Source organism: Falco cherrug (genome assembly GCF_023634085.1).
Source record: "Falco cherrug isolate bFalChe1 chromosome W unlocalized genomic scaffold, bFalChe1.pri SUPER_W_unloc_1, whole genome shotgun sequence".
Classification (NCBI taxonomy): domain Eukaryota; kingdom Metazoa; phylum Chordata; class Aves; order Falconiformes; family Falconidae; genus Falco; species Falco cherrug.
In genome coordinates, this window is record NW_026599288.1 from 12,888,391 (window position 1) to 12,914,206 (window position 25,816).

The 25,816-nt window shown below is 40.4% G+C and overlaps 1 protein-coding gene across 1 annotated transcript; it reads left to right on the forward strand.

The window, feature by feature from the left end:
* Positions 1–638: 638 nt before the first annotated feature.
* LOC129734145 (copper-transporting ATPase 2-like) lies at positions 639–25,816 on the forward strand. The gene is given in 23 exon segments (XM_055700355.1): positions 639–1,863; positions 3,836–4,072; positions 5,224–5,387; positions 6,267–6,428; positions 7,869–7,945; positions 8,310–8,484; positions 9,049–9,121; positions 9,480–9,646; positions 9,831–9,922; positions 10,062–10,112; positions 10,114–10,175; positions 11,296–11,450; positions 11,663–11,797; positions 12,532–12,726; positions 14,182–14,364; positions 15,905–16,103; positions 17,471–17,527; positions 17,530–17,607; positions 18,913–19,055; positions 21,445–21,645; positions 21,753–21,870; positions 22,653–22,755; positions 24,232–25,816. Coding segments are annotated over 23 exon segments (4,272 nt in total). The 5' UTR covers positions 639–683; the 3' UTR covers positions 24,497–25,816.

Genomic DNA, 25,816 nt, shown 5'->3' on the forward strand with positions numbered 1-25,816 from the left:
TTAACTTAAATGTTTTACCTATATATAGGCAGACAGCCCAGGCCTTTGTGTGCATGTGTATAGCTCTTCAGATATCGTGCAACTGCTCCTCCCTCTGCCAGCTTGTTTCAGGCTCCTGGGAAATTCTTGATTCTGTTTTCTGTGAGGTTTTTTGTTTGGTTTGGTTTGGTTTGATTTGAGCTCCTTCTGAGCAGTAGCAGGTTGGCCAAGCTAAGCCAGCTTCTGACATTTGTGAAGAAGCGTTCAGCACACTCTGCTGTGATCCTTTGTGCCAGTGTGCTCTGAAGAGCAGGGCGTGGGCTGCATGGTGAAAGTGCCCCGTGGCTGCAGAGAGCTCAAGTTTTCAATGATTGGATTGGTGTGTGAATATTGAGACAAGTTTGCTTTTACATCCCTAGTGAATATTTTTTAAATTGCTGCTCAAGAGAAGTGGCAGAGGCCTGATTCATCATTGTGAGCAAAGCTCACTGTTAATATATTCAAAGTGTAAGTTAATGTTGTGAAGCGTTTTGGCAGTATAGGCTGACTTGAGAGCACTTCTAGCGTGTGCTTGAAAGCACATGCAGAATATTGCCCTCTAAAAGCAGGGCTAAAGTTACACACATTTTATTTTTATTTTTCCTTTTGCTCCCTAGGCTTTGTCCAACACTGATTCTCCTCCTGGCTGTGAGCTGGAGCCTACAATGAAACACAATTTTGCTTTTGACAACATGGGCTATGAGGAAAGCTTTGAACCTGTGCCCTCGTCATCTTCCCAAGAACACACTGTGACAATCAACATTGTGGGAATGACTTGCCAATCGTGTGTGCAGTCAATAGAAGGCCAAATTTCTAAGGTGAAGGACATTGTGAGTATTAAAGTCTCCCTTGAACAGAACAATGCTGTAATAAAGTATCTGCAGTCAGAAATAAGTTCTGAACAGATTTGCCAGGAAATTCAGGATATGGGCTTTGATGCCAACATAGCAGAAGAGAGGTTGACAACAGCGACCGTAAATTTGTCATGCTTGAGAAAAGCAGTAGTTAAGCTTCGGGTAGAAGGCATGACATGCCAGTCCTGTGTCACCAACATTGAAGGAAAGATTAGGAAATTGCACGGTGTGGCAAAAATCAAGGTGTCACTTGGTAACCAGGAAGCAGTTATTGTTTACTATCCTTACATCATACAACCTGATGACCTCAAGAGCCATATCAGTAACCTGGGGTATGCCTGCACTGTTAAAAGTAAATCAGCTCCTTTGAAGCTGTGTGTCCTCGATCTTGAGCGCTTGCAGAATGCAAACCCCAAGGAGACACCAGGAAGTCTTGGGTGTGATGGGGTGGATCCCTCGGTCGCTGAGATGAGTAGCACAGCTACGGTGGCTGTACGAATAGAAGGCATGCACTGCAAGTCCTGTGTCAGAAACATTGAAGGAAATATATCAGATCTTCCTGGCATACAAAGTATTCAAGTATCTTTGGAACATAAACGTGCTGTGATACAGTATAGCCCAAATTTGATTACCCTGTCAGCTTTGCAGCAAGCTATTGAATCCCTTCCACCTGGAAACTTTAAAGTATGCCTCCTTAATGGTTCAGAAGCAAATAAAGGAGAATCTCCATCATCCGCTTTCCTATGCGATCTCTTCAGAGAGCCACTGCAAGACACGACATGCACAGCTGTTATCAGGATTGATGGCATGACCTGCAATTCTTGTGTACAGTCTATTGAAGGGATCATATCACAGAGACAAGGAGTGCAACATATAGCAGTTTCTCTAGCTGGCAGAACTGGGACCATACATTATGATCCAGCTGTCACTAATGGAGAAGAGTTAAGAGCTGCCATAGAAGACATGGGGTTTGATGCTTCTGTGCTGACAGGTAACAGTGTTTTTAGTTTTGTGGGTAGTGTGCCAGGTTGGGCCATGCAACACCTTATTGAGACTCTGTTCTCGAGAGAAACTCTCGAAACATCCCATTGGCACTGTCTTTTCTAAGGAACTGTCCTGATCTGATCTCACTTAGCAAGGGAGAGAGATTTCAGATGTGGAGCACCTTATTTCAGCCCTTAATAACTGCACTAGTGGGTGGAAGAGTTGAGTTATGTTATGAAGCCAAAAGGTTTGGAAGTTGGTACAAGGTCTTTCAAATAGCTGATCCCCTTACCCACTGAAGTAGGTTTCCTCCTATGTCTACAGGCTGCTGTAAGTAGATCTATCAAACCAAATGTTTTCATTTATGTTCTAGAATACTAAACCCATGACAAACTTAATGAAATCTCTTTCATTTTAAACCTCTTCTTACCTAGTTAAAATCTCTTTTTAGTGTCCTAATCCTTTGACCTTTATTTCTTTATTTTTACTAGCCCTACTTTACTAAGCCTTATTTTAAGCAAGGTGAGTGGCAAGATGCAGGTACTCTTTGGTGGGAGCAGGTGCTTTTACATATCAGCTGCAGCACAGTTTGTACATTTTGTACATGTGCTCAATGTTTAAGAAGTTGCTATGGTGCACAACCTCCTCTCCAGTGAATTTCAAATGTGGCAACATTTATCTGCTTCAACTCATTTGCTTTGAGATACTGATGTAGTTTACCTGCAACAAATTAGGTTGATGGCAATAGCCCACATCCTATTCACTTTTCTCATGGGCCCAATCCCTCTGAATCTTTTATACTACAAATGAGGAGGAGACCATATGTGGTGGTTAATTATGATTTTTTTTTTTGTTTATAATTTGTTGGTGGAAGACCTTCCAATTCATCTGTGGAAAAGGAGGGCACCCCCTGTGTTTAACGTGTTCAGAAGCAACTCTTGCTCCTCTACACAAACCTCTGTGTTGACGGCGAGGGAAGTCAAGCGGGCAAACTCAATATGAGTGATAAAGCAAGCTTCAATTTATTACGGCGCAATTATGTCTTATATACAGTTCCAGTTAATTATGCCTACTAGTCATCTGCTGATTGGCTAAGCTCTAAAGGGTTACATTTTCATACATCCTCCTACTTGCGGTTTCTGCGGATAGCTAGCTACATTTTTTTTTTTCCTCTCTTGTCTACGTGAATTCCTCAAAGTTATTTACAACATTAGGCACAAGGTCAGTGTTTTTCTCAGCTTCCTTATCAGCATGCCTCAGCATAGCTGCAAGGCCTGCTTCAGCTAACTTACGCTAACTTTGTTTCACAAAGATCTTTAAGGGAGTCATGGCCGTGATCACACAGCCATTCTGCAACACCTCTGCCCAAAGGAGGCAGGTTGTGAATGCAGCTGGAGCTGTTGTGTGTCTGTACAGTATCTGGTAAGAACAAAAATTATTGCAACTGGCCTGCATGTGTGGAGGTCTTCTGAGTGCTGCAGATCCTTCCACTATTCATTTTGCAGTACTTGCAGTGTAAATATTGGGCCATAAAGAGAAAACTGTTGAGAAACTTGTCCTTTTCTTTGTCTGAGATGAAGTGCTATGAGTCCTGCATAGACGACAACAGGGGCAGAATGAGTATGACTGGACTGCCTTCTCTATGCTGGACAAGGACCCTATAGATACCGATGTATCTTTATCAAGTGGAGGTAGCTGTCAGGTCTAGGCATTGAAATCGGAGGGAATCATTTGCCATCTGAAAGTGGAAAACTAGTTCTGTAGAGTTAAATGGTCATGCAAGTGGTACTGGTGAGTGTATATTGTTATATGCATAGTAACAATCTATATTATTTCCATGAAGACACCGAGATTACCATGTCACCTCTCAAATAACTAAGAGACTTTGCATGACTGATAAATGTGACCTGTTTGTAGTTTTGCCTCATCCAATCACACTGTAAACAGTGTTTGTTCGGTGTATTGTGCATTTATTCAAGATACCGCCGCTGGAGAACATAGGCACCGGCCTGACACCAGCAATGCTGCCATGCAGCCTCAAGCTCCAGAACCTCCTCGCCACGGCTGTGGGTCAGCTGGTCTTCCAGACATTCCTCACCTCGATGTGCCAAACCAGCCCAGTGGAGCGAGAGCGGAAAAGTGTTTTTTACAAATCACAGGCATGACCTGTGCATCATGCGTGTCTACCATTGAAAGAAACTTGCAGAAAGAAAATGGTAATAAATTTGAGATTCCTATAATGAGTCTATAAGAGACTATGGGATGGAAAAGGTATTCTATGTGATTAATGGAAGAGGGGATGGTACAACATCTGGAAGTTAAATAGACTTAATGCTCTTTTTTAGTGCTAATGTAACTATATCATTGTTTAACTATCCTACTGCACTGGTAGACAAACCCAGGGGACATACTTGTATTGTAACAGTAAGTTGTAATGTGATAAAAATTTCAAATAAGGCTCAAGGCAAGAACAGAGAAATGTTTCTTATTTAGTTTTCAGAGCCTTATTGCTTTATAGAGCAATCCATCTCTTCCAGATCTGTTGAGAGCTCTGACACGTGTGATGTGAAACTTGCACTTCAGGGCACATTTGCACAAGCAGTTACAAACAAATGTGTGGCTCCAGTTCCTGGATAATTATATTAGCTTAGGCACAGCAAAGCTGATTAGGTTAGAAGTCTGCAGGCTGGAGCTGCCTTTCCTCTGGCCATATAGAAGATGAACAGATGAGTCTTATTTAATTTGTGCAGGCATGCCTTTGGAGGGTCTTGCTTATCAATTACTGCACTCCCAGTGCCCCAGTGATGGTTTTACTGCCTTGATTACAAAATCCAAGAAACCATTAGCACTGAAGAACAATTTTTTTGCCTGTGATTTTTGTTTTGCTTTTCCAATTCTAAATTTATGTGTGTTTATTTATTTAAAAAAACCAAAAAAACCCCAAACAAAACAAAGGGAAAACCAAGAGAATAAAAAGGCCTAACATGGTGCTGGGGTGGGAGTGGGTGTGGGTTGTTTAGGGCTTTCCAAACTTACAGAGTCCAGGGTAGAGCTTGCATCAATGAGTGCAAAGATTGCTTCTGAACATCCATTTATTTTCATTAGAGCGTAGCAAAACTCACCTCCTTCCACGTGTAACTGTTGCAGTTCCTTTCATTGCTGAAGGGAACTGCAGTGTGGCTGGATCTCGGTAAAACCTTTGCAGTTGGGACTAGGGAACAACGCTAGAAGGAGGCAGAGGGAAATTATTAGGTTTATAACATCTCTAAGTTGTTCCAGCCCTCATTGGCAATCATTTGTGATATTTTATTTTTCTTACCCTCAAAGGAGCTGCATTATCTAATATTTTTTATTATTGACACTGCAGGAATTATTTCAGTGTTGATAGCACTGATGGCAGGTAAAGCAGAGGTAAAATACAAGCCAGAATTCATACAGCCTCTTGAAATAGCACAGCTGATCCAGAATTTGGGTTTTGAAGCTACTGTCATAGAACATCATGCAGAAACAGAAGGGAGTGTGGAGCTTCTTGTAAGTCATGTGGTTTTGAAATTACATGTTGGTTTTGGAAAAGTCAAGCCTGGAAGAGTAGTTTACTTGCAAATGCTTTTGTTTAAGTAGTTGCGGCTTCAGCAAGTCAGTTCTGGCTGGTGACACTATTTTTTCTTAATAGCTGAAAAGACAAAATCAATTCATCTTAGAAGAACCTGTCCAAAGGCAGTGAAATAAAACCTGATATTTGTACATATATAATAGACTTAGCAAGAAGAAATGAAACAGAACTTTTCTGTGACTTCAGTCAACAGTACAGACTCTGAGCAACTGAGAACATATCACCAAATGTGTGTTGATAATGCCTGGGGCTTTGTACAGAGGTCTGAGAACTTTGGGTAAAATTAATAATTTTTTTATATGAAGGACAGATTCTTCACAAATCTATTTTTGTTCTCTGATATACCCACTACAAGTCAGATAACAACAGTCTGCAGCTGTACTAATAGATCAGAAAGTGAGAACCTACTTACTGAAGCCACAGGAAAATTTAAGTGAGATGAAGTCATACATGCAGAGATTGAGTTTGGCAATGTTAATATAGCTGTTGATAGAACTGTATTAGCTATACCATTACACTTAATACAATGTACAAGTGCTGCTATACAAATATATAGCTGTGACTATAACTGCTGGTTACAGAATTTTTTAATTAAAGTGGACAGTTATGTTCTCAGCTTTGTTTCATTTAAGACAGCTCTATAAAATCTTGATGCTGAGGCCGTGGGTCAGTACCAGAAGAGCCTGAACAGTCATTAGCACCTTTGTGACAGTGGGAAGCCTTGTCTAAAATTCATCCACAAATATTGGGTGAATGTGGGGGACTGCTAACTGTACCTAAATTTGTCTTTTCTTTAGATTACAGGGATGACTTGTGCTTCTTGTGTTCACAATATTGAATCCAAACTCATGAGAACAAATGGCATATTCTACACCTCAGTTGCACTTGCTACTTGCAAAGCTCACATCCAGTTTGATCCTGAAATTACTGGACCTCGAGATATTATAAAAATTATTGAGGTAGGCTTTAGAAAATTTTTATGTATGAACAGTTCTAAGGTGAAGTTAAAAAGGAAATAAAGGAGCTGGTATTTGAGAGCTCTCACTGACTTTTGCAGATGCCATAGTTATTGCCATATATTTTTATGCTCTTGTGGTGAAGCTGTTATACTCCACAGTAGTGCATAGTCTCCCAGGTTGTTACTTTAAAACCACACCCTAAAAACTACAAAAAAGAAACTTTTTTTATTTATATCTGATAAAAGTGTCATATATTAATTCCTTGCAGTTCTGTGTAGAATCATGTGTCTCTGATTTCCAGTCATTTCAGTGAAGTGTTGATACTTCAGAAAATAAATTACCACTTTCTCTTGCCAGTGAAAGAGGTTGTAAAAGAAGTTTTGCAACAGCTCATACCACAAGTATTACACATCTCTGTATATGCTGGCATTTATTCCCACATCAATTCAAATAAGAACTTTTTAAACTGAAAGCTTGTGGTACAGCCACTAAAAGAAAACCATCCTGGCTTACCAGTAACCACACAGATCATAAAATCTGCCATTATCATAGCCTGGGTGTGAACAAAACTTTTTGCTTCTCTGCCCCACCAGAAGGGAAGAGAACTTACTCTATGAGGCGCATGCAGTGAGTGGTCAGGAGGACAGCAGAGACTGTTTGCCTTTCGTGTTCTAGAGTATTTACTCAGAAAAAAAGCTCCTAGACCACAGAATTGATGCAGCAGTAGTGATTAACGTGTTAACTAGTACACTGTTCAGGCTGGCAGAGTATTTCCGTAAAGTGTATTTTGCCACAGGAGCATCTCGTGATGCAGGTACAGTTTAAATGTATTGTGCTTGCAAGTGTGCTTTGGGTTTTTTGTGGCTTTTGACTTTTGGTGGGGGCCTTGTTCTGGCGCAGTAACTCACTGAAGCATCTGTCAAAACTGGCTTGCTACTTGTATTTGTTTCTGGGATGCTTTGCACTGTGGTTTGTTGTTTTACAGGTTTAAACTGATTCTAGTAATTTTGATTTTCAGCTTCAGGTGTATCTACTCACCTGTAGTGTTAAGGAGATGCTTGCAAGGTTGACTAGCCCAGTGGCTTGTATGTTTTTACTTTCCCTTGTGGTATTTCCCATCTCTCATACTTATTCCAGTGGAGATGAAGGGGCATTAATTTTCCTTGAGGAGGAGGGCAGCAGCCAGTGTCCTGGGACACTTACTGCATCTATACATTGTGTCCATGTATACATAGCAGAAATCCTTTGCAGTCCACATTTTGAGTACTGTCTGAAATATCCTCTCATGTTGGCAGAATCTAAAATAAGAAGTTAGCATTTATTAAATATGCAACACTGTCCTTTTCTGACATTTCTTATAGAAGTAGTGTAATTTAAGTATAAGTAATCTTGTTAATTTAATCCAAACTAACTCATCTTCCCTCCCCTTTCAATAAAAAGGAAATTAGCTTTCATGCTTCTGTGGCTAGAAGAGTTCCAAATGCACATAACCTGGATCATAAAAAGGAAATACAGCAGTAAGTATTTCTGTTTCTCTCTCACTAATGAACATGTATAGATCATCTGTTTTAACTCATCTTGCCCCTCACTCTTCCCAGATAATTTAGCTTATCCTGTGTAAAGTATATTCAATTTTACAATTTGCCATTTGATTCAAGTACTTTTATTACTCTCATTAGTTTCAGTTTTCAACTGATAGAAGTCTATACAGTTAAACACGTAGGAGACACAGAAACTGTCCCCAAATGTTGTATCTTTCCAAAATATCCCAAAGCTGTGTGTACAGTACTAATAGCTCAAGCTGTACACTGTGAGCACACTGTTTGGCCTGGGTACTGCTGGGTGTATGACAGTTGGGGATTTACAGCTTCTACTTTTCAGGTGGAGGAAGTCTTTCTTGTGCAGCCTACTCTTTGGTATCCCTGTCTTAATCCTAATGATTTATATGCTAATACCCAATGGGGAGCACCATGGGTCTATGGTGCTGGAACAGAATCTCATTCCTGGATTATCTATTTTAAATCTTCTCTTCTTTGTCCTGTGCACGTTTGTTCAGGTATGTCCACAGTACTTCCTAGGGGTTTGCTTTCTGTTCTGTAAAAACATGTGATAAAGAGAAAAGACCGGAAAGGTTTAGTGGATTAGGCTTGCTCTCTTGTCTGTACCACCTACACAGAATAAAGTGACGTTTTTCTGCAGGTTTTCCATTCTGTAATTGCTCACAGGACTTATTCCTGCCAAAGCTGCATCAGGTAGTTTTCCAAGTGGGGAAGGTAGTGTTAAAATGAAGAAATACCTGATCAGCTGCAAACTAATTGGGTAGCATAGGCAAATCTTTTCAACTTCTGTGCCTTGTTTACTTTTCATTGCTGAGGAAAAGGATGATATTTAGCTGGCAGAGTTGTTTTGAGAATGGGGAAGGGCAAGTGAGAGGATGACAATGGAGTCAGCCTCCTAGTAGACCAGTCAACTGAAGTTATAGCAATATAAAACTTGCATGGGACAGCAATGCTTTCCCTTATATACTACATGCTTATAATTCTGCTATAGGCGGCATCATGTACTCTCTGCTTTCACTGCTGTAATCTTAATGTGCGTCTGTCCATGCTTACATCAACAGTTTCTTGGTGGATGGTATTTTTATGTACAAGCTTACAAATCTCTGAAGCACAAGACAGCCAATATGGATGTGTGTGGATAACTGGCTAGCTGAAAAAGTTCACATAGACATAGTCCAGCTGGCTGGACAAAAATGCACATCGCTCTCAGCTTATCTGAAGTAAAGCAAAAATACACTGTCCTTGGCTGTTCTTGTTACACAATAACAGGAAGATTGCGGTGGGAAAAGAATGTTGCAGGTGGGAACAGATAACTACAGAAGAGAAACTAGGGGCGGGCTTGGTATTTAGGCAACTAACCAATAATGAGCTTAACTTTTGTAATATGTATGAGCTAATTATAACAAGGCATAAAAGGTGACTGTAAGGGACAATAAACGAAGTCTGCTGATCACTCATATTGAGTGACTGTGTCTTCCCTCTGTCGCAACAGATGTGCTCATCGTACTGGCCACGACGATTGCTTATGTGTATTCGTGTGTGATCCTGGTGTTAGCGATAATTGAAAAGGCAGAGAAAAGCCCTGTCACTTTCTTTGACACTCCTCCGACGCTGTTCGTGTTCATTGCCCTTGGGAGATGGCTGGAACACATAGCAAAGGTAACACATCTTCACACTAATTGTGTATTTGTGATGAAAGTAGAATAGAACTATTCAGAGGAATTTTGAGTCAGACGTTTATGATGTAGCCTATATTATAGAAGGTCATTTAGTTCATTGGGTTAAGTGGACATCAGCATTTATCTATCTCAATATATCTTACACACTCTTCTCTGTTTCTTAGAGTAAGACCTCAGAAGCTCTTGCTAAACTTATATCTCTACAAGCCACAGAAGCCACTGTGGTGACTCTTGGACCTGACCACTCTATCACCAGGTATATATTTATGAACAAAAACCCCTTCAGCCTGCCTGAATGCACAGACTAGGCTTGTTACAGTTAATGTGAAAGCTTGGTTATTCTTTTGAAGCTACCGGTGTAAACAATGTGTCTGTTCTACTTGTGTCTTTTGCAGTGAGGAGCAGGTAGCTGTTGAACTGGTTCAAAGGGGTGATATCGTAAAGGTTGTTCCCAGTAGATGGAAAGGTCATTGAAGGCAGCTCTATGGCAGATGAGTCTCTTATTACTGGTAACTTCCCTTACACAAAGAAGTGACATTTTCTAGAACTCTTTCTTACAAGGGAAGAGGGCAGACCCAACCCAAAAGCTGCAGTCTGAATAAACTCCCACCTTAATGGATTCTGTGCCTAGCCTTCTTGAGCTTGAATCCAAATCCTGCAGCTGCACACACCCTAAAATGCTGAAGAATTTCTGCTCAGTTTGGTCACCTTCACTAATGTACTGATGGGATGGATAGAGTTTATTCTGGAGATCTGGTGGGAGTTTCCCCTGGAATGTATTTGTGGAGATGGTACCTTCTCAGAAATAATATCTAAAGGGCAATGGGGAAATATTGTTGAGATGTTGGGTGTATATGCATGGGCACCAAACAGGGCTTCTGACAGCGATCTCCCAGTGAGCAAGGAGAGGGAAAGAGAGCCTCACAACTTGATGCTCATTAAGGGTCACGAGACTTTTTCACAGCTTCTGATATTTTCAATTAATTTTGTAAATATAATAAGAATTTCCTGCATCATGCAATTCTCAGAAATAAGGTAAAGGATATAAAAACTTTACATTGGCATTGGCATACTTGTTTTAGTTATGTATTTACTTTGCTTGGGAAACAGGGACGCCCTTAGCTTAAGAGAACCAGTCACTATCACTAACTCTAAAAAGAGAGAAAATAAAGATTTTGTTGAGCTAGTGTTTTTGGAGAGGCAGCATGAGAACAGGAGCTTTGCCACAGAGACAACTTCTCTAGTCTTTGAAAACTGAGGGTGGTGGAAATAAATTGTTCAAACTCCAAAGGCTATGCAAAGTGTTAATTGGAGAAATTCCTAGAAGCTGCTTTTACAACCAGTTTGCTCCTGGCCCTTTTGAGGGATGGCATACTGGAGAGTTAGGATCAAGAAAACAGCATTTGCTTTGAAACTAAACCTAGGAAGATGTTTGTAGAAGTACGAGACCACTTACATATGTCTTCACTAGACAGAGATACACAATATGTGATTTCTGGTCGTGCATACGGGTTAGCATTTCAAGTTAGCATACTGATTTTGCTACCAAAAAAATGAGCTGTGTGCTAATGGACTATGTTCACTGTTATTAGGGGTATTGGCTCATTTATTCTTACCTTTTCTTTCTAGGGGAAGCTATGCCAGTCACTAAAAAGCCTGGGAGCACAGTGATTGCTGGTTCTATAAATGCACATGGCTCAGTTCTTGTTAACGCAACCCATGTTGGTAACAATACCACCCTGGCACAAATTGTGAAATTGGTGGAAGAAGCTCAAATGTCAAAGGTAAAAATAATAGAAAAGAAAACCTTAGTCCCATATTTTGATTAAATAAGGAAAAGAGTCTATATTTTGATATATTTACTTGTTCAGGAAACTGTGTTTTTTTCCAGACTTCTAAAAAGAATCAGATTAAGACTATTAGATATTTTAATGAACTCTGCATATTTATGTGTTTTGATCATAAACATGAAAATACCTGTTTTTCTTTTTTATAGGCACCCATCCAGCAACTGGCAGATAAGTTTAGTGGATATTTTGTTCTATTTATCATCATCATTTCAACAGTGACATTGCTAGTGTGGATCACAATTGGTTTTATAAATTTTGATGTTATTAAAAAATATTTTCCTGTAAGTAATTTCATTAAGAGCTGGATTTTGGTGTTAGGATACCTTCCAGTGTAATTAACATACCATCTGTGGGTTTGATGTTGCAACCTGGCAAATACTTTTGTACAATGTGGTGTTTTCTACACAGAGCAGATAATTACACTAATTAAAATCTATCTGCAGGTATAAATATACCTTTGCATTTACCCCTTAGTTCTGAATGGGTTTTCTACAAACAAATTATTGGCAGTCTTTCTGGACTAAAAATAATCTATAGCTGCATGGCAAGGAGCTGAACCATTCCTATCATGGCTGAAATATTTCTGGACATCCTTGTTCCTGATGGCAGATAGTGATTTTGGCTTTAGAAAGAAGATGAGCTTCTATTATCTTCAGGATGTGTATTTGCTGTGCTCAGCAGCTGTGGGGATCTGTGTGCCTGGGAGTAGGGTTCTCCCTTGCTAAGCTATGAAGGAAATGTCAACAAGTTATATCGTCATCTGGCAGCCTGAGAGCAGAGTCAAGTATATGTGTGCCTGAGCAGGAAAAAATCCAGAAAATACTGCCATAAACAATTCATAACATTGACCTTTCTCTACCATTACAGTAACAATAATAGATTGCTTTCCTATACGGGAGGTTTCCAGGTAAATGTTTTTTGAAATGGCTATGGTTGATTGTACATCTGTGTTATCTTCTATTAGCAATCATCCATCTCTTTCTTTCTTTTTTTTCCCCCTTCCCTTTTCTTGCAGAATCAGAACAAACACGTTTCAAAAGCTAAACTAATACTGAGATTTGCATTTCAAACCTCAATCACTGTGCTGAGCATTGCATGCCCCTGTTCTTTAGTCTTGGCTACCCCCACAGCTGTGATGGTGGGCACAGGAGTTGCTGTGCAGAATGGTATTCTCATCAAAGGTGGAAAACCCCTGGAAATGGCACACAAGGTTAATAGTTTATTCTGTACTTTGGTAGCTTACCCAGCTGTTGCTACATGATATATAATTTCCCAGAAAGTCATGCTGGTGGAGAGAAAGACTGCAGGATGTTGTTTGGGTTTTTTTCTGTTGTTTGCTGCTCATTAGGTAAAGAAGACAAATCTGACCTTCTTTCTTCATAGTCACAGCAAAGTGTTGAGTGAGACTGCTAATTTTCTGCATGACCTCAGAGGTTTCTGACTTTTGTGCTTTCATTACCTTTTCTGCAAAAAAGCCCAATAATCCAGTGTTTTCCTTCTTTCTTCAGAGGAATGTTGTGAAATGTTCATGATCCGTAGCTTAAAATGTAGTATGTAAGAGAAAAACAGAAAGATTTGAAGTTAGTTTAGTGTATAGAAAAAAGATGGGAGGGAGGCAGAAAAAGCCCTTCAAAGACAGAAAAGAGATGAAAAGAGAAGGAGGAAATCTAAGAAGGAACAGGTTTGACATATTCACAGCCAGTGAAAAGAATATGAGTTTAAACCATGCTATGGTAGACTGGATTAGACATACGCAGAACCTTTCAAGTGAAAAGAGTGGTAAGAATAAATTAATCAGACTGGTAATTCTTGTTCTTACTGTACATTATAAAGCATAAACCAGAACTTTTTCCAAGGCTCTGCAAAAACCAAAAAGTTACTACTAATTAGTGTCAGAACTTTCTACCTTTTGAATTTAAGTGAGGCTAGCGTCAGGGCTTGGAAAATGAGGTGACCTGTTGGATTCTGCAAGGTCGATGGGTTGGAAGAGCTGGGAATGGAAATAGTGCCTACTTTATTAATTTTTTTTGGTTCTTGTGTTTCTCTGTGCTGTGTATTTTAGGATTAGAATTGACTTGGTTTGGGTTTCAGTGTATGTGGGGGTGTGTTTTCTGGTTCATTCCCGATTCCTCAAGACCCTTTGTGCTGGCTAACAAGTGATTGAAGATTCTGGTGAATAACATGAGGCTGGTTTTGGTTAGATTGTTTTTTCTGGAACCTGTTGCAGCTTCTTGTACTCTTCCTACCTGCTCTATCACCAAATAACTTCCTGAGTCCTCTTTCTTCAGTGCTATTGTTAATTGTTCAGAACAGCATTTGTAAAAGCCATCCTTGCATCATATCCCTTGTGGTAAAAGTGATTGAAGTGCCATTACGTGAGTCCTGCATGTGAATACATACACAAAGGACAGTACAAGTCCTGCAATGACTCTGTTGTCTGAGATCCTGATATAGGTACGGGATGGTGAAAGCAGGTGAAATCACCTGCTCTACAGACAGTTCAAAGTACATACAGGAATCTCTACTTTTGTAGGTTTATTATGTCTTGGTGTGGATATAGTCACCTTGTTACTAAGGTCTTGCCTGTATTTATGTGCCTCCCTATGCTTGCAGGGCTTAGGCAGTAGCTCTGGCTTAGGCAGTAGCACTGGTTTATTTCTTGCAGATCAAGACTGTGATGTTTGATAAAACTGGGACCATCACCTGTGGAGTTCCTAAAGTCATGAGAGTGCTTTTGCTGGGAGACATGGCTGTGCTCTCTCTGAAGAAGGTACTAGCAGTGGTTGGCACTGCAGAAGCCAGCAGCGAGCATCCCTTAGGAGTGGCAGTCACTAAATACTGCAAAGAGGTACTTAGCCTTCCTGTTTCATCTGAGACCTGAAGGGATCTGTGCAAATGTAGCAATGTTGCAGAAAAAAAGCAAGTCCCTGAGGGACAGGCCTGCCTGAAAAATAATAGGCTGGAAAGCTGGGAGATTTTATGATTGTGCATCTTAGTCTGGACAATACCAGAAGGCATATTCTAACCTTTGCTTTTCTGGTAATGCTGTGGAGTTCTCAAGCAAGATACTAAAAAGTTTTTCCTGAACTAGTGGGAAAATTCAGGTTTGTGGAATATGTGCAGGAGGGATACTTATGCTTCAAATAGCATTGTGAAGCAAATGTGTGTGGTGACATTTCATGTTACCTGACTCTAGTCTCTTCTATTAGTCATTTGCTTATCTGAATAGATTAGTCAAAAAGCTTTAAACCGTGATATTTGTGAGTTTCACAAATGAATTAATAGATCACTCAAATTGTTGCAAATTTTGCAAATGCTCAAAGGTCATTTATGTGTTGCATGTGTTCCTCAAGTGTTTCAGGAAGAATGAAAGCACAAATAGTAACCAAAATAGGAAGCGTGGTTTAAATAAACAATTTATTTCTGCTAAGACTAGTAATTAATTGATTCATGGAAAAATTCATTGGCAAGAATATATCAAATTTATTAGTGGTAGATCTTTCAGTGGTAAAATTTAGAAGCTAACATATAAATGTAGAAGTAAAAAGAGAGTATGGGTAATGACTCAGTTGCCTTTGTCGTATTTTACATTTTCTGGTTTCAGATTTGTCTTAGTACACTGCTGTAGTCATCCCATGCACTTCTTATTACTGGATCTGGCTTATATTAATTGCAATGCTATACTGTCTGCTAATATTCTTACCACGTGCCTTATCATCCCTGTATTGTAATAAGGTTACTGAAAGGTACATGTAATTCCAACTTCCAAAGACAACCCAGAATAACTTGTTTATAAATTATTATTTTCTCCACTCTTTTTGTAACTCAGGGTCCTGGTAATCCCTTTTCTCATCTTGAAGGTACTCACTGGCTTCTCTTTCTAATTCAACAGAAAGACCCAGTTTCCTTATCATCCAGCCAGATCACTCCAGGAATTAGATACAGCTTTTCACTATACTTTTACATATATATATATAAATGGTCTGATCCCCCACAGCCAGTTGTCTGTGAGGTTAGTTAGGATTTGCATCTTTTCAGAAGCTGTATGGCTTATCGTACAGTATTTCTCTTTAGTTCCTAGTCTTGGCTGAGGCCATGAACCACTAATGTAACTGCTTTGTTCTTGAACTGCCATGAATAGCTGTCCTTTATGGTTTTCTGGTGCTAGGGCTGTGATCTGTATGGCTGTCCCTTTCTAGGAGTCTAAACCACAGCATGTCCAGAACATCCTTATTTTTAGTTCTGTGCTACTGATACTCCATGCTGCTTTTCAGTCAGTCGGTCATTGTCAAGGAGAGGAATGAAGCCTCTTTTCAGCAGGAGTTATCTAATATTTATACCCCATGTGGGCAGCACAGACTGATGATGGACTCTGGTTATGTCCACAGGAGCTTGGCACTCAGAGCCTGGGATACTGCACCGACTTCCAGGCAGTCCCAGGCTGTGGCATCAGCTGCAAAGTTGGAGGTGTTGAGGCTGTCCTGGGCATGGCTGAGGAGGGTCTCAGTAAGCTGGACGCTAACAGGAGCAGGGACAGCAGTGCTCCTCTGGGAGATAACGTGCTGATCACGCTCTCGGAATCACATGGTATGTCTGCCCCTGAAGTGACCGCCAGTCACAATGTGAGAGCTAATGAATCAACAGTCCTGACCCCTGTAAAACAATCCTACCAGACTAGGAACAACAGAAAGGTGAATATATGGCAGGAGGAGGCAAAGAACATGGTGGACAAAAATGTGCCTTAACAAAAATGGAAGCTCTCTGTTTCCCCTATTCTTGAGACTCTTGATCTCTCTGCAATTCAGAAATCTAAATAACAATTTAAATGCTACTGTGATGGGTACTCAGAAAGTCCTTACAATACATAGACAATAAGGCATACACAGCAATGTTCTTTTTGTGTAGAAGAATGGTCCAGCAGAGAGCAAAGTTTGCCAATTAGCATTATCTCCCCATTTAGAGCAGTTACCTTTAACATATGTTGTCTTACTGCAACTTCTTATATCCTACCCTTTAGTTCCCTATTAACTTGGACCTCTTGTTTTCTGTTCATATATCTCTCAAGGCACTTAATCAAAAATAAAACCTATTCAGCAGATGCACAATAAAGCATGTTACATCTGCAAACCAAGTTTCAGTGCCTGATGTTTTTGATTAGGCCAATACATTTGTTTTTGTTTCAGGGTCTGTGGAAGCCACTTTGCTCTTTTGTAGTGTAGGAGAGAAAGAAAAAGTATTTAAAGCCATCCTTAAGAAGCTTATCAGTTCTCTTCAGAAGGCTGTGGCTCTCCTGACCTTTTTGAGAAAGCTATTAGAAGAATTAAATAAAATAAGAACTTTAATCATCACAACTGTGCCATTTGTGAATGGTGTTAATGTAATATTTTTCTCATTTGCTTCATACAGCTCTTGTGAAGTTGGATTGAATATATAATGAGGTGCTTTACAAACTGTTTCATTCTTTGTTAGAACAAAACTACTTTTTTCTTACCAGAAATAGCCTTTATATGTGAAAGAAGTCATTAGTTGTGAGAACAAAGCAGCATGGCATTTATGAAATGTGCATACTGCATTTATTCAGAAAAACAATGTCAACTAGCAAAGGCAAATACAGGCAGATACTTCCATTAAGTATGTTAGTTCATGATGCAGTTCTGTGCATAAACAGGCACAGACTGAGTCTTGAAGGAGAAAAGTTTTATGAGGCTGTCTTCAGGTAGTGCCTATGCGTTTGTGTTTGGCCATGACAGCAGCACATCAACAAGACTAATTCTGTTTGTGTCTTGGTGTGAGCATTGCCAGTCTGGAACACACATACACAAAAAAATTTTAGGAAAACATCTTCAGAATAACTTTCTATAGCTAATGCAGCCAGACATTGTCCTCCTCAAACACTTCTGGCTTGTGTTCACTATTTTTGAGTTGCTCATTTTTCTTTATGTCTGTGCACAAAGGTCCATCAGCTTCTCATACATACTCGGTGTTGATTGGAAATCGTGAGTGGATGCGACGCATATTGCAAATGACGTGAATGATGCAATGACAGACCATGAAACGAAAGGACAGACTGCCATACTAGTGGCTATAGATGGTAACTGCTGTTCTTTGGAGTGACTTAAGAAATTGTCAGTTGATCCAACCATGGAACTTAAAAAGAAACTCTGGAGCAATTGATCAGTGACTTAGTGTCAAGAAACTACTGATCTTTTAGTGCAGAACTGCTTGTGAACTGCAAAGTATCAAGGTGTTCTTGAAAGAAGCCTTCACCTCAGAACACTGTTCATAAGATTTTGTTGGGCAGTTTTAAATTTAACTATTTATTTCTGGACTTCCTGTTGTCTAGGTCTGTTGCTCAGAAAAGCAGTGCTAGTGCAGCTAGTCCATCCTGATTTTACATCACGTAAGGATCAGAGGCCAACCTATTGCATCACTGACTTCAAAACATTTCATGAATAAACATGATGATTCATTAGATCATTAAAGTATAGATTTGACTAAAAGAGTTTTGCCAAAGGGGTTCTGTTCTGTGCTGTACATACAGAAAAAGATCCCAGACAATACCTCAACATGAGAAACTGCTGTAATGGTGATATATTACCAGTGCATTTGTGGTCTTGAAGTGAGGTCTCTGGTTCAATTACTGAATAAATATACTTGGTGCTCCTAGAGAGCAATTTTGAGAGGCATTTGCATGCCTTGGCCTGGGCTCCATCATCAGTCCAGTAGTACTGAATGCTCTTAACATGAAAGTAAGGGCTTTGATGTACAACTGGTGTTCCTATCACTGTTAATGATAGCAGATAGAGATGCAGGGGTACGAAACCTACCTAAGTCCTTTGAAAAGGTAACATGCAATGGTAAACCAATGTGAGATTTTTGTAAGTCACATGAAAGACATGTGGATGCACCTTTGAGTCACTATGTTGGAAGGCAGCTGCAACACTTTTGTATGGAAGTAATTAATTGTAATAGAGATCCAACCCTGAAAGATTAGGAGACATAATTCCAGATACTTTATATACTTCCTTCTGGAGGAATGGCTTCAACATGTGACCTGGACACAATTATCCAAACTTTCTCTAGCCCGCTATTGTATTTGTCTGTACCATAAAAGCTAGAAGTCAGGCATGTGTAAAAGCTACCTTCCTCCCCTTCCTCCTGGTCCCTAAACATCAAAGGTGTTTGTTGTTTGATCTGAAGCAGATAAGTGTGAAAAGTTTGTGTGTGTGTGTGTGTAAGAGACCATAACTTAGAAAACTGTAGACAGTTGTTCAGGTTTATGAGTGTCAATTTTGCCCAGAATGTGGGCACATGATGTGATGGAAGGAAGTCCTGTTCTCTCACTGCCTTTCTGCCTCCCACAGCTCTCTCTAACAGAGGACATTTCTTTGTGTAGGCGTTTTGTGTGGAATGATTGCAATAGCAGACACTGTCAAGCAGGAGGCAGCCCTTGCTGTGCACACGCTGAAAAACATGGGAATAGATGTGGTGCTGATAACCGGGGACAACAGAAAAACTGCAAAAGCCATTGCTACTCAGGTATCTGCTTCTTTACATTTTTTAAAAAATACATTATGATGTTCTAAAACTCTGCTTACTGCAGTGAATTTGGGGCAGGAAATCAGAGTTTCACTGAATGCATTAAATGAAGATTAGCTTTTCTTGGATTGAGGCCAGTGGCTGCCTCAAGATCCCACTGAAGACAAGCAGTCAGTACTTCTTCAGAGATACAGAGGTTCTTGCAGTAATTAATCTGTTGCTGAACTGAAGCCTCCTGCTTTCCTTCACTGAAGGGCAGTCATGTTTGGTTAGTGATGAAGGAAATTTGCTTTAAGGTCCAGTCCTGTTCCCAACAAGGTAAGTGGGGATTTGTCATTAAGGGCAACAGTAATAACAGTAAGAATTGTTAAGAAGCATAGCAGTCTAAAAGATGTTGGGTTTACATGAGATTTCCTTGATCTCAAACTATAAATGTTGCTTGAAAGGCAAAGCCAAAATCTCACTCCACCTTGCTACATTTCTATTCTCTCCACCTTAATTTTTCTCTTTCCCTTTTGCATCAATCTGCTTCTAATCTACTGTGTGCTACCTCGCTTTCCTCAGATATCTCACCACACAGCTAACTCAGCCAGCACTGTGGTATGCATGTTCTCGCATGTTGTGAGGTCTGTTTTTTAAATCAGTGTGATGCTTTAATCCTTCTATTTTGTTTCACACTTTCACTTTTGTGTTCAATTGTGGTAAAGTGCTTTCCTACTCAACTTTGTTAAGAGAAGTCTTTCAGAAACAAGCTTTTATTTATGGTTCCAGGCACTCAGGTGAAGTTTTCCAACAAGCTTAGTCTGTGCCAACCTATATTTTCATTGAATTTTTGGCACTTACTTTCTTTCCAATGGAAAAATAGTAAGCCAGTCCTAAAAACTTTTTAAAATGTTACTTTTTCAAAGGTTAAAAGAGAGCTCCTACCTTGTGTAGTGAAAAGCTGATCTCTGCCTGCTGAGGCAGCCAAACCAGGAGCATTATGCCAGCCCTCTTCTGTACACCACCAGTGCTAAAGCCATTGGTAACAACTCCTTATAAGTTGAGATGTGGATGGGTAGAAGTGTTTAGGCAGCCATCTGCTTGATCTTCATAGTCTCCTTGAGACTTGGACATACTTGGCATTTCTGTGTTTCCCCTACTGCAACTGCCTGATCATATGGGGTTCCTGTGTTGCATTATCTGCTTGAGAGCAGGAAGGCTCCACAGAGGGATCTGGGCAGGGTGGACGGATGGTCTGATGGGCCAGTTGTATGAGGTTCAACAAGGCTCAGTGCCAGGTCCTGCACTTGCATCACAACAACCCCACACAGCACTACAGGCTTGGGGCAGAGTGGCTGGGAAGCTGCCTGGTGGAAAAGGACCTGGGGGTGCTGGTCGACAGCCAGCTGGACATGAGCCAGCAGTGTGCCCAGGCAGCCAAGAAGGCCAGCAGCATCCTGGCTTGTAACAGGAACAGTGTGGCCAGCAGGACAAGGGCAGTGAGTGTCCCCCTGTACTGGGCACTGGTGAGGCTGCACCTCGAATCCTGTGCTCAGTTTTGGGCCCCTCACTGCAAGACAGACACTGAGGTGCTGGAGCGTGTCCAGAGACGGGCCACGGAGCTGGTGAAGGGTCTGGAGCACAAGTCTGATGAGGAGCAGCTGAGGGAACTGGGGCTGTTCAGCCTGGAGAGGAGGAGGCTCAGGGCAGACCTTACTGCTTTCTACAGCTGCCTGAAATGGGGGTGTAGTGAGGTGGGGGTCGGTCTCTTCTCCCAAGTAAAAAATGATAGGATGAGAGGAAACAGTCTCAAGTTGCACAAGGGGAGGTTTATTAGGGAAAATTTCTTCACTGAAAGGGTTGTCAAGTGTTGGAACAGGCTGCCCAGGGAAGTGGTTGAGTCACCATCCCTGGACATATTTAAAAGATGTGTAGATGTGGTGCTTGGGGACATGGTTTAGTGGTGGACTTGGCAGTGCTGGGTTAATGGCTGGACTCGATGATCTCAAAGTCTTTTCCAACCTAAAAAATTCTGTGATTCTGTGGTTTCACTGAAAATTTTTTTCATGCTTCAAGCAGCATGATTAGCTGAAATCTGGCTCTTTTAATCATCAAACCTTTATTGCCAGGGCAGTAGAGCTGTAGAAGCAATGTGGGGCATGATGCTAATGACAGAACATGGTTTGCCAACACCTCTGCAGTAAAGATGGAAGGGGCTATAATCAGTCCCTTTCTTATGCCAAAGACATGTTGCTTTTCAGCTTCCTGTGTAGATTGCAAGTGTTGTCTCCAGTGGAATTGGTTTAGTTGGTCTTCCTTTGCTTCTCCTTCACCCAGAATAGCAAATGGCTCTTCCTTTCAGCATGAAGCATATCACCAACTGGATATGTTTTTTCTTTGTACATAGGTTGGGATCAAAAAAGTCTTTGCTGAGGTTCTTCCTTCTCACAAGGTTGCAAAGGTCCAGGAGCTCCAAAATGGGAGGAGGAAGGTTGCAATGGTTGGTGATGGAGTCAATGATTTCCCTGCACTAGCCAGGGCCGATGATGGAATTGCAATTGGAACGGGCACCGATGTTGCCATTGAAGCAGCAGATGTTCTTATCCAAGTGAGCACTAGTTTTGACCTGTCCTATCTTATCACTGACACTCCTCTTTTTGGTTTGTTTTCTGAAGACTGCATGTGGAAAACTTTCAATGCTCTTCTGTCTTGCAGAATGACTTGCTGGATGTAGTTGCCAGTATTCACTTATTAAAGAGAACAGTTTGAAGAATACGGATAAATCTGATTCTTGTCTTAATTTATAATCTGCTTGGAATACCCATAGCAGCAGGTATGTGACTGCCAGAGCTCAGCTTGTTGAAGACGGCAGCACAGTTGAGTTCTGTGGTGCATCTTACAGGATCTCCTGCTCAAGGAACCAAATAGAGGTTCATAGAGTAGTTGAAACTTAGCAGGAGGAGGACAGAATAAATACGTTCTTTTTTTTGTTTGTTTCTCATGTTGTAGAAAAAAAATCTTTGTTTCCCAAATTTTAAACTCTTAGGAAAAAGTTCTCATGCAATGAAATTAAAACCATGCTCTTATTTCTCATAGCGGTACTTGGGGATTAGTTTCTTTATATTCAAAGCCAGCTCTAATCAGAGATACTATCTGACTTCTGGGTGCTCCCTCTTTTATTCACCCTGAATCACACATTTTCTCTTCTACTTCTTGCATTCTCTGTTTCTGTCAGACATCTCATGCTCCAGATTCCTCTTTAAAACTTACTTCAAGCATTCTTTCTTTATGAGTAACTTCTCTGTCCTTTGCCTGGACTATTGCCTTGTCTTTCTGTTGCTTTTGCTTTGTTTCATATGTGCAGAATAGCTGAAGGGGACAAACAGTCTTACCTTGTGGCCGCAGTCTTGTAACTGAACTGGTGCTAAGGTCATCCCTTGCAACAGAAGGGACATTTTAAAATAAGTAAGTAAATATATATCAATCTAGCTCTGTTTATGGAGATCTCCGCAGGTCATGTTGCAGAACTGCCAGTCTGTTCTATAATGTCCAGGGACAGAAATGTCTGTATCGGGACAGGCAGCTCTAGCTCATGCCCGTATGTTTTTTTGCTAGGTGTGTTCATGCCTGTTGGCCTTGTGCTTCAGCCTTGGATGGGATCAGCTGCAATGGCAGCTTCTTCTGTGTCTGTCGTGCTGTCTTCCCTGCAGCTGAAATGGCAAGTTGTCTTATACTAATCAGCTGGGGACCCTTAGGTAGCTCTGCTGCTGGGACTCAAGTGAGAAGTTACTTTGGGCTTTGTATACCTAAAAGTACCTGACAGTCCTTTAATGTAGCGTTGTTCTGTCTAATCCTTGGCTCCAAAGAGACATGTGTCACTATCATGAACAGACCTGGAGTAAGACAGTACTGAGCATTCTTTAACTAGCAGCTAAAAGTGTAACTGGATGCCACTGTGTTGGAGATGTAATTCAGTACCAAGGGAGGTAATGATCAACACTGGGTTTGCTGTGAATATCAAGTGAACAAATCATTCAAAATCTAGATTTGTACATGGTTTTATTTTTTGTCTATTTAACTTAGCCAGAGAGAAAGACAGCAGCAGTGTATTTATTCTTTTGCACCTTACTGTAGATAAAGTATCTTACTCTATTTTTTTGGAAGTGAACCAGTTTCTGAACTGTAGCAAGATTTTTCAAATTGATAGACTCGCAGAATGCTTTGGGTTGGAAGGGACGTTAATTTTATTAATTTCTTTAGGCTAGATTTTTGAGTGCCCTTTTTGGATGCAGTTACAGTGGGCCTGTTTTTAACAGCATTGTGAGCAAACAACTTTCAAAAATAAGACTCTTTACAGTGTCTGAAATTAGTCCAAACCTTCATGTGTTCCTACAGCACCTGGGGTCTTCTGTAGTGTCGTGTAATTTATAGTATAGTGTAGTACAGTATAGTATAAACTAATATAGGAAATCTGTTGCTGCATCATGTTTCTGATCCTGTAAATGCTCAGTGAGACCACAATCTAGAATGAAAACTACACATGTGCTTATGTTTGTTTGCAGAATCAGCCCTACCACTATAGAATTTTCATCCTAAGAACTTTCTGTGTGTAGTTATGCAAAGGATGAGAAATTTCTGAGAAGGGATTCCTTTATTCTCCAATCATTTTGATCTTCTGCTGATTACATTAAGTATCAGACACAATCATGGTTAGATATTGAGAACCCCCCAAAACATACTTGGCTTCAGACTTATGGAAGCTGTATTCCAGTATAACCTGTAGGCCAGTAATCTTTCTTGAAGCTTTACATCAGCTGAATAGAACTTCAGATTCCAAAGAACACGATAATACATGTATGTGAAGAAGACCATGCAAACTTGCCCTTGCTGTTTTTTTTTGACCTAGAATACATTGAATGGGTCATCAAGTCCATTCCCCAGCAACTGTCTGCTATGAACCCTTTCATAATTCATAATTCAGCAAACTCATATTTTTTCTTAAGGAACGTCGCTTTGAGAGTCCTTCTCTTTTACTACTGAAATGTCTTAGTGCAATGGGACCAGTACTCTCAGTCATTAACATTGTGTCTGAAGTGCAGGTAACATTTAGGTTATCAGAAGTTTCAGAGTTGTTCTAATGCCAAAGACACTTCTGCACATCAGTTCCAAACATCTTTTCTCTTTTTCCTCTTAGTTACAAGAAGCCAAACACAGAAAGTTATGAAGCACAAGCTCAAGGCCGCATGAAGCCACTTACTCCTTCCCAAATCAGTGTTCATATTGGAATGGATGATAGGAGGAGGGATTCATCTAGATCAGCTCCTTTGGATCAGATTAGCCAAGTGTCTCTCTCTTCCTTGACTTCAGACAGGCTACTGAGATGTAATGGTTTTGTTGAGGAGGAAGGGGACAAGTGGTCATTGCTCATGAATGGAGGAGATGAAGAACAGTACATCTGAAGCACTGTATTTTTAGTACTGGAGGAAACATTCCTCCTCACTAGCAGTGGGAGGGTCCGACACTTCATCAAGAGTTTCAGGGCTCTAAGTGAAAACGTTCCTTCAGCTCATAAAGCAATTGCAACTCAGCTCAATGTTGGGTTGTATGGACTGTGGGGTTTTTTTCAGGTCACCAGTTATTTCTAGTCACAGAAAGAATCTGTGACTTTATAATTAACTGGCTCCTTTGCACACAGCAATTAGTGACATAATGTAAAATTGTAATTTTCAGAGTCTAAAAATGCTGCTGTCTTCTGGACTGTTTGCTGGGCATCAAATTTCATACTTTTCACTCTTTCTAACTTTACTCTTTTAAGAGCACATGAAACAAAAGCATTTTCAGAGCCGCCAAATACCGTTCTCTGTCTCCGAGTGAAAATAGCCATGGCACAAGAAGCTCTGTGGTCAGAAGTTTTATTTTTATACAGAATCCTAACTAGTCATGTCGCTGTGAGAGCATTTTGTATTTAGGATTCATGTGCATGTCCTTGGACCAAAAAAGCTTCAGTGTTTCACTGACTATAATTCTCTGACAGGTCTCTTTCAAAGCTTTTCACTTGCTTTCAGATATCACATCCTTCTGATGCACATTTCCATTGCTAAACTTGTTCTGTGATTCCCACTGCTCTCCTAGATTTTATCTTTTGCTCCATATCAGCTGTTTTCCCCCTCTTTTTTTTTTTTTTGCGCAAGATATCTTCTAGAGTTACTTATGTTTATAGATATATCTGTTTTGGAAAAACTCTGTTAAGTCACCAGGAACTTTTCTGTTCCTATTGAAGCCCACAGAGGCAGAGCAATTCCTGGTTCAAGTTAGCATATCATTTTCCTGTGGATACCTTGCAGGACCCCATGAAGCTCCTGACAGTTGGGCAGTTATCTGTGTCTTCCTTCTAGCAGAGTGAAGAATTTATGCCAGTGTGAACAAAGGTGGTACTTGCCATGGTGTGACTGAGAACAGAACTAGCACTGGTGTGACTCCAGCACGGCTGAATGGAATGAGTTTGTTGCATAAGTTAAACCCAGGTTGATGGCTGCTTAAAATGGAGCCAAAAGTTTAAATGGTAAAGGTAGAAAAACAGCCTTAAAATGTGGGGCTTCTATTTGCTATCATATAAATAGCCTTTTCTGATGACAGAGGACCTGAACTAAGAATATTTGTAATAGCTTAAAATTTGATGTCAATTTGTTTTGAATTGTTTTAAATTTTCCTCTTTGCTCGAGTTTAATGAGAACCAAGGTTCTTCACTTTAACATCTTTACCAAAGCTTGCAGTAACTT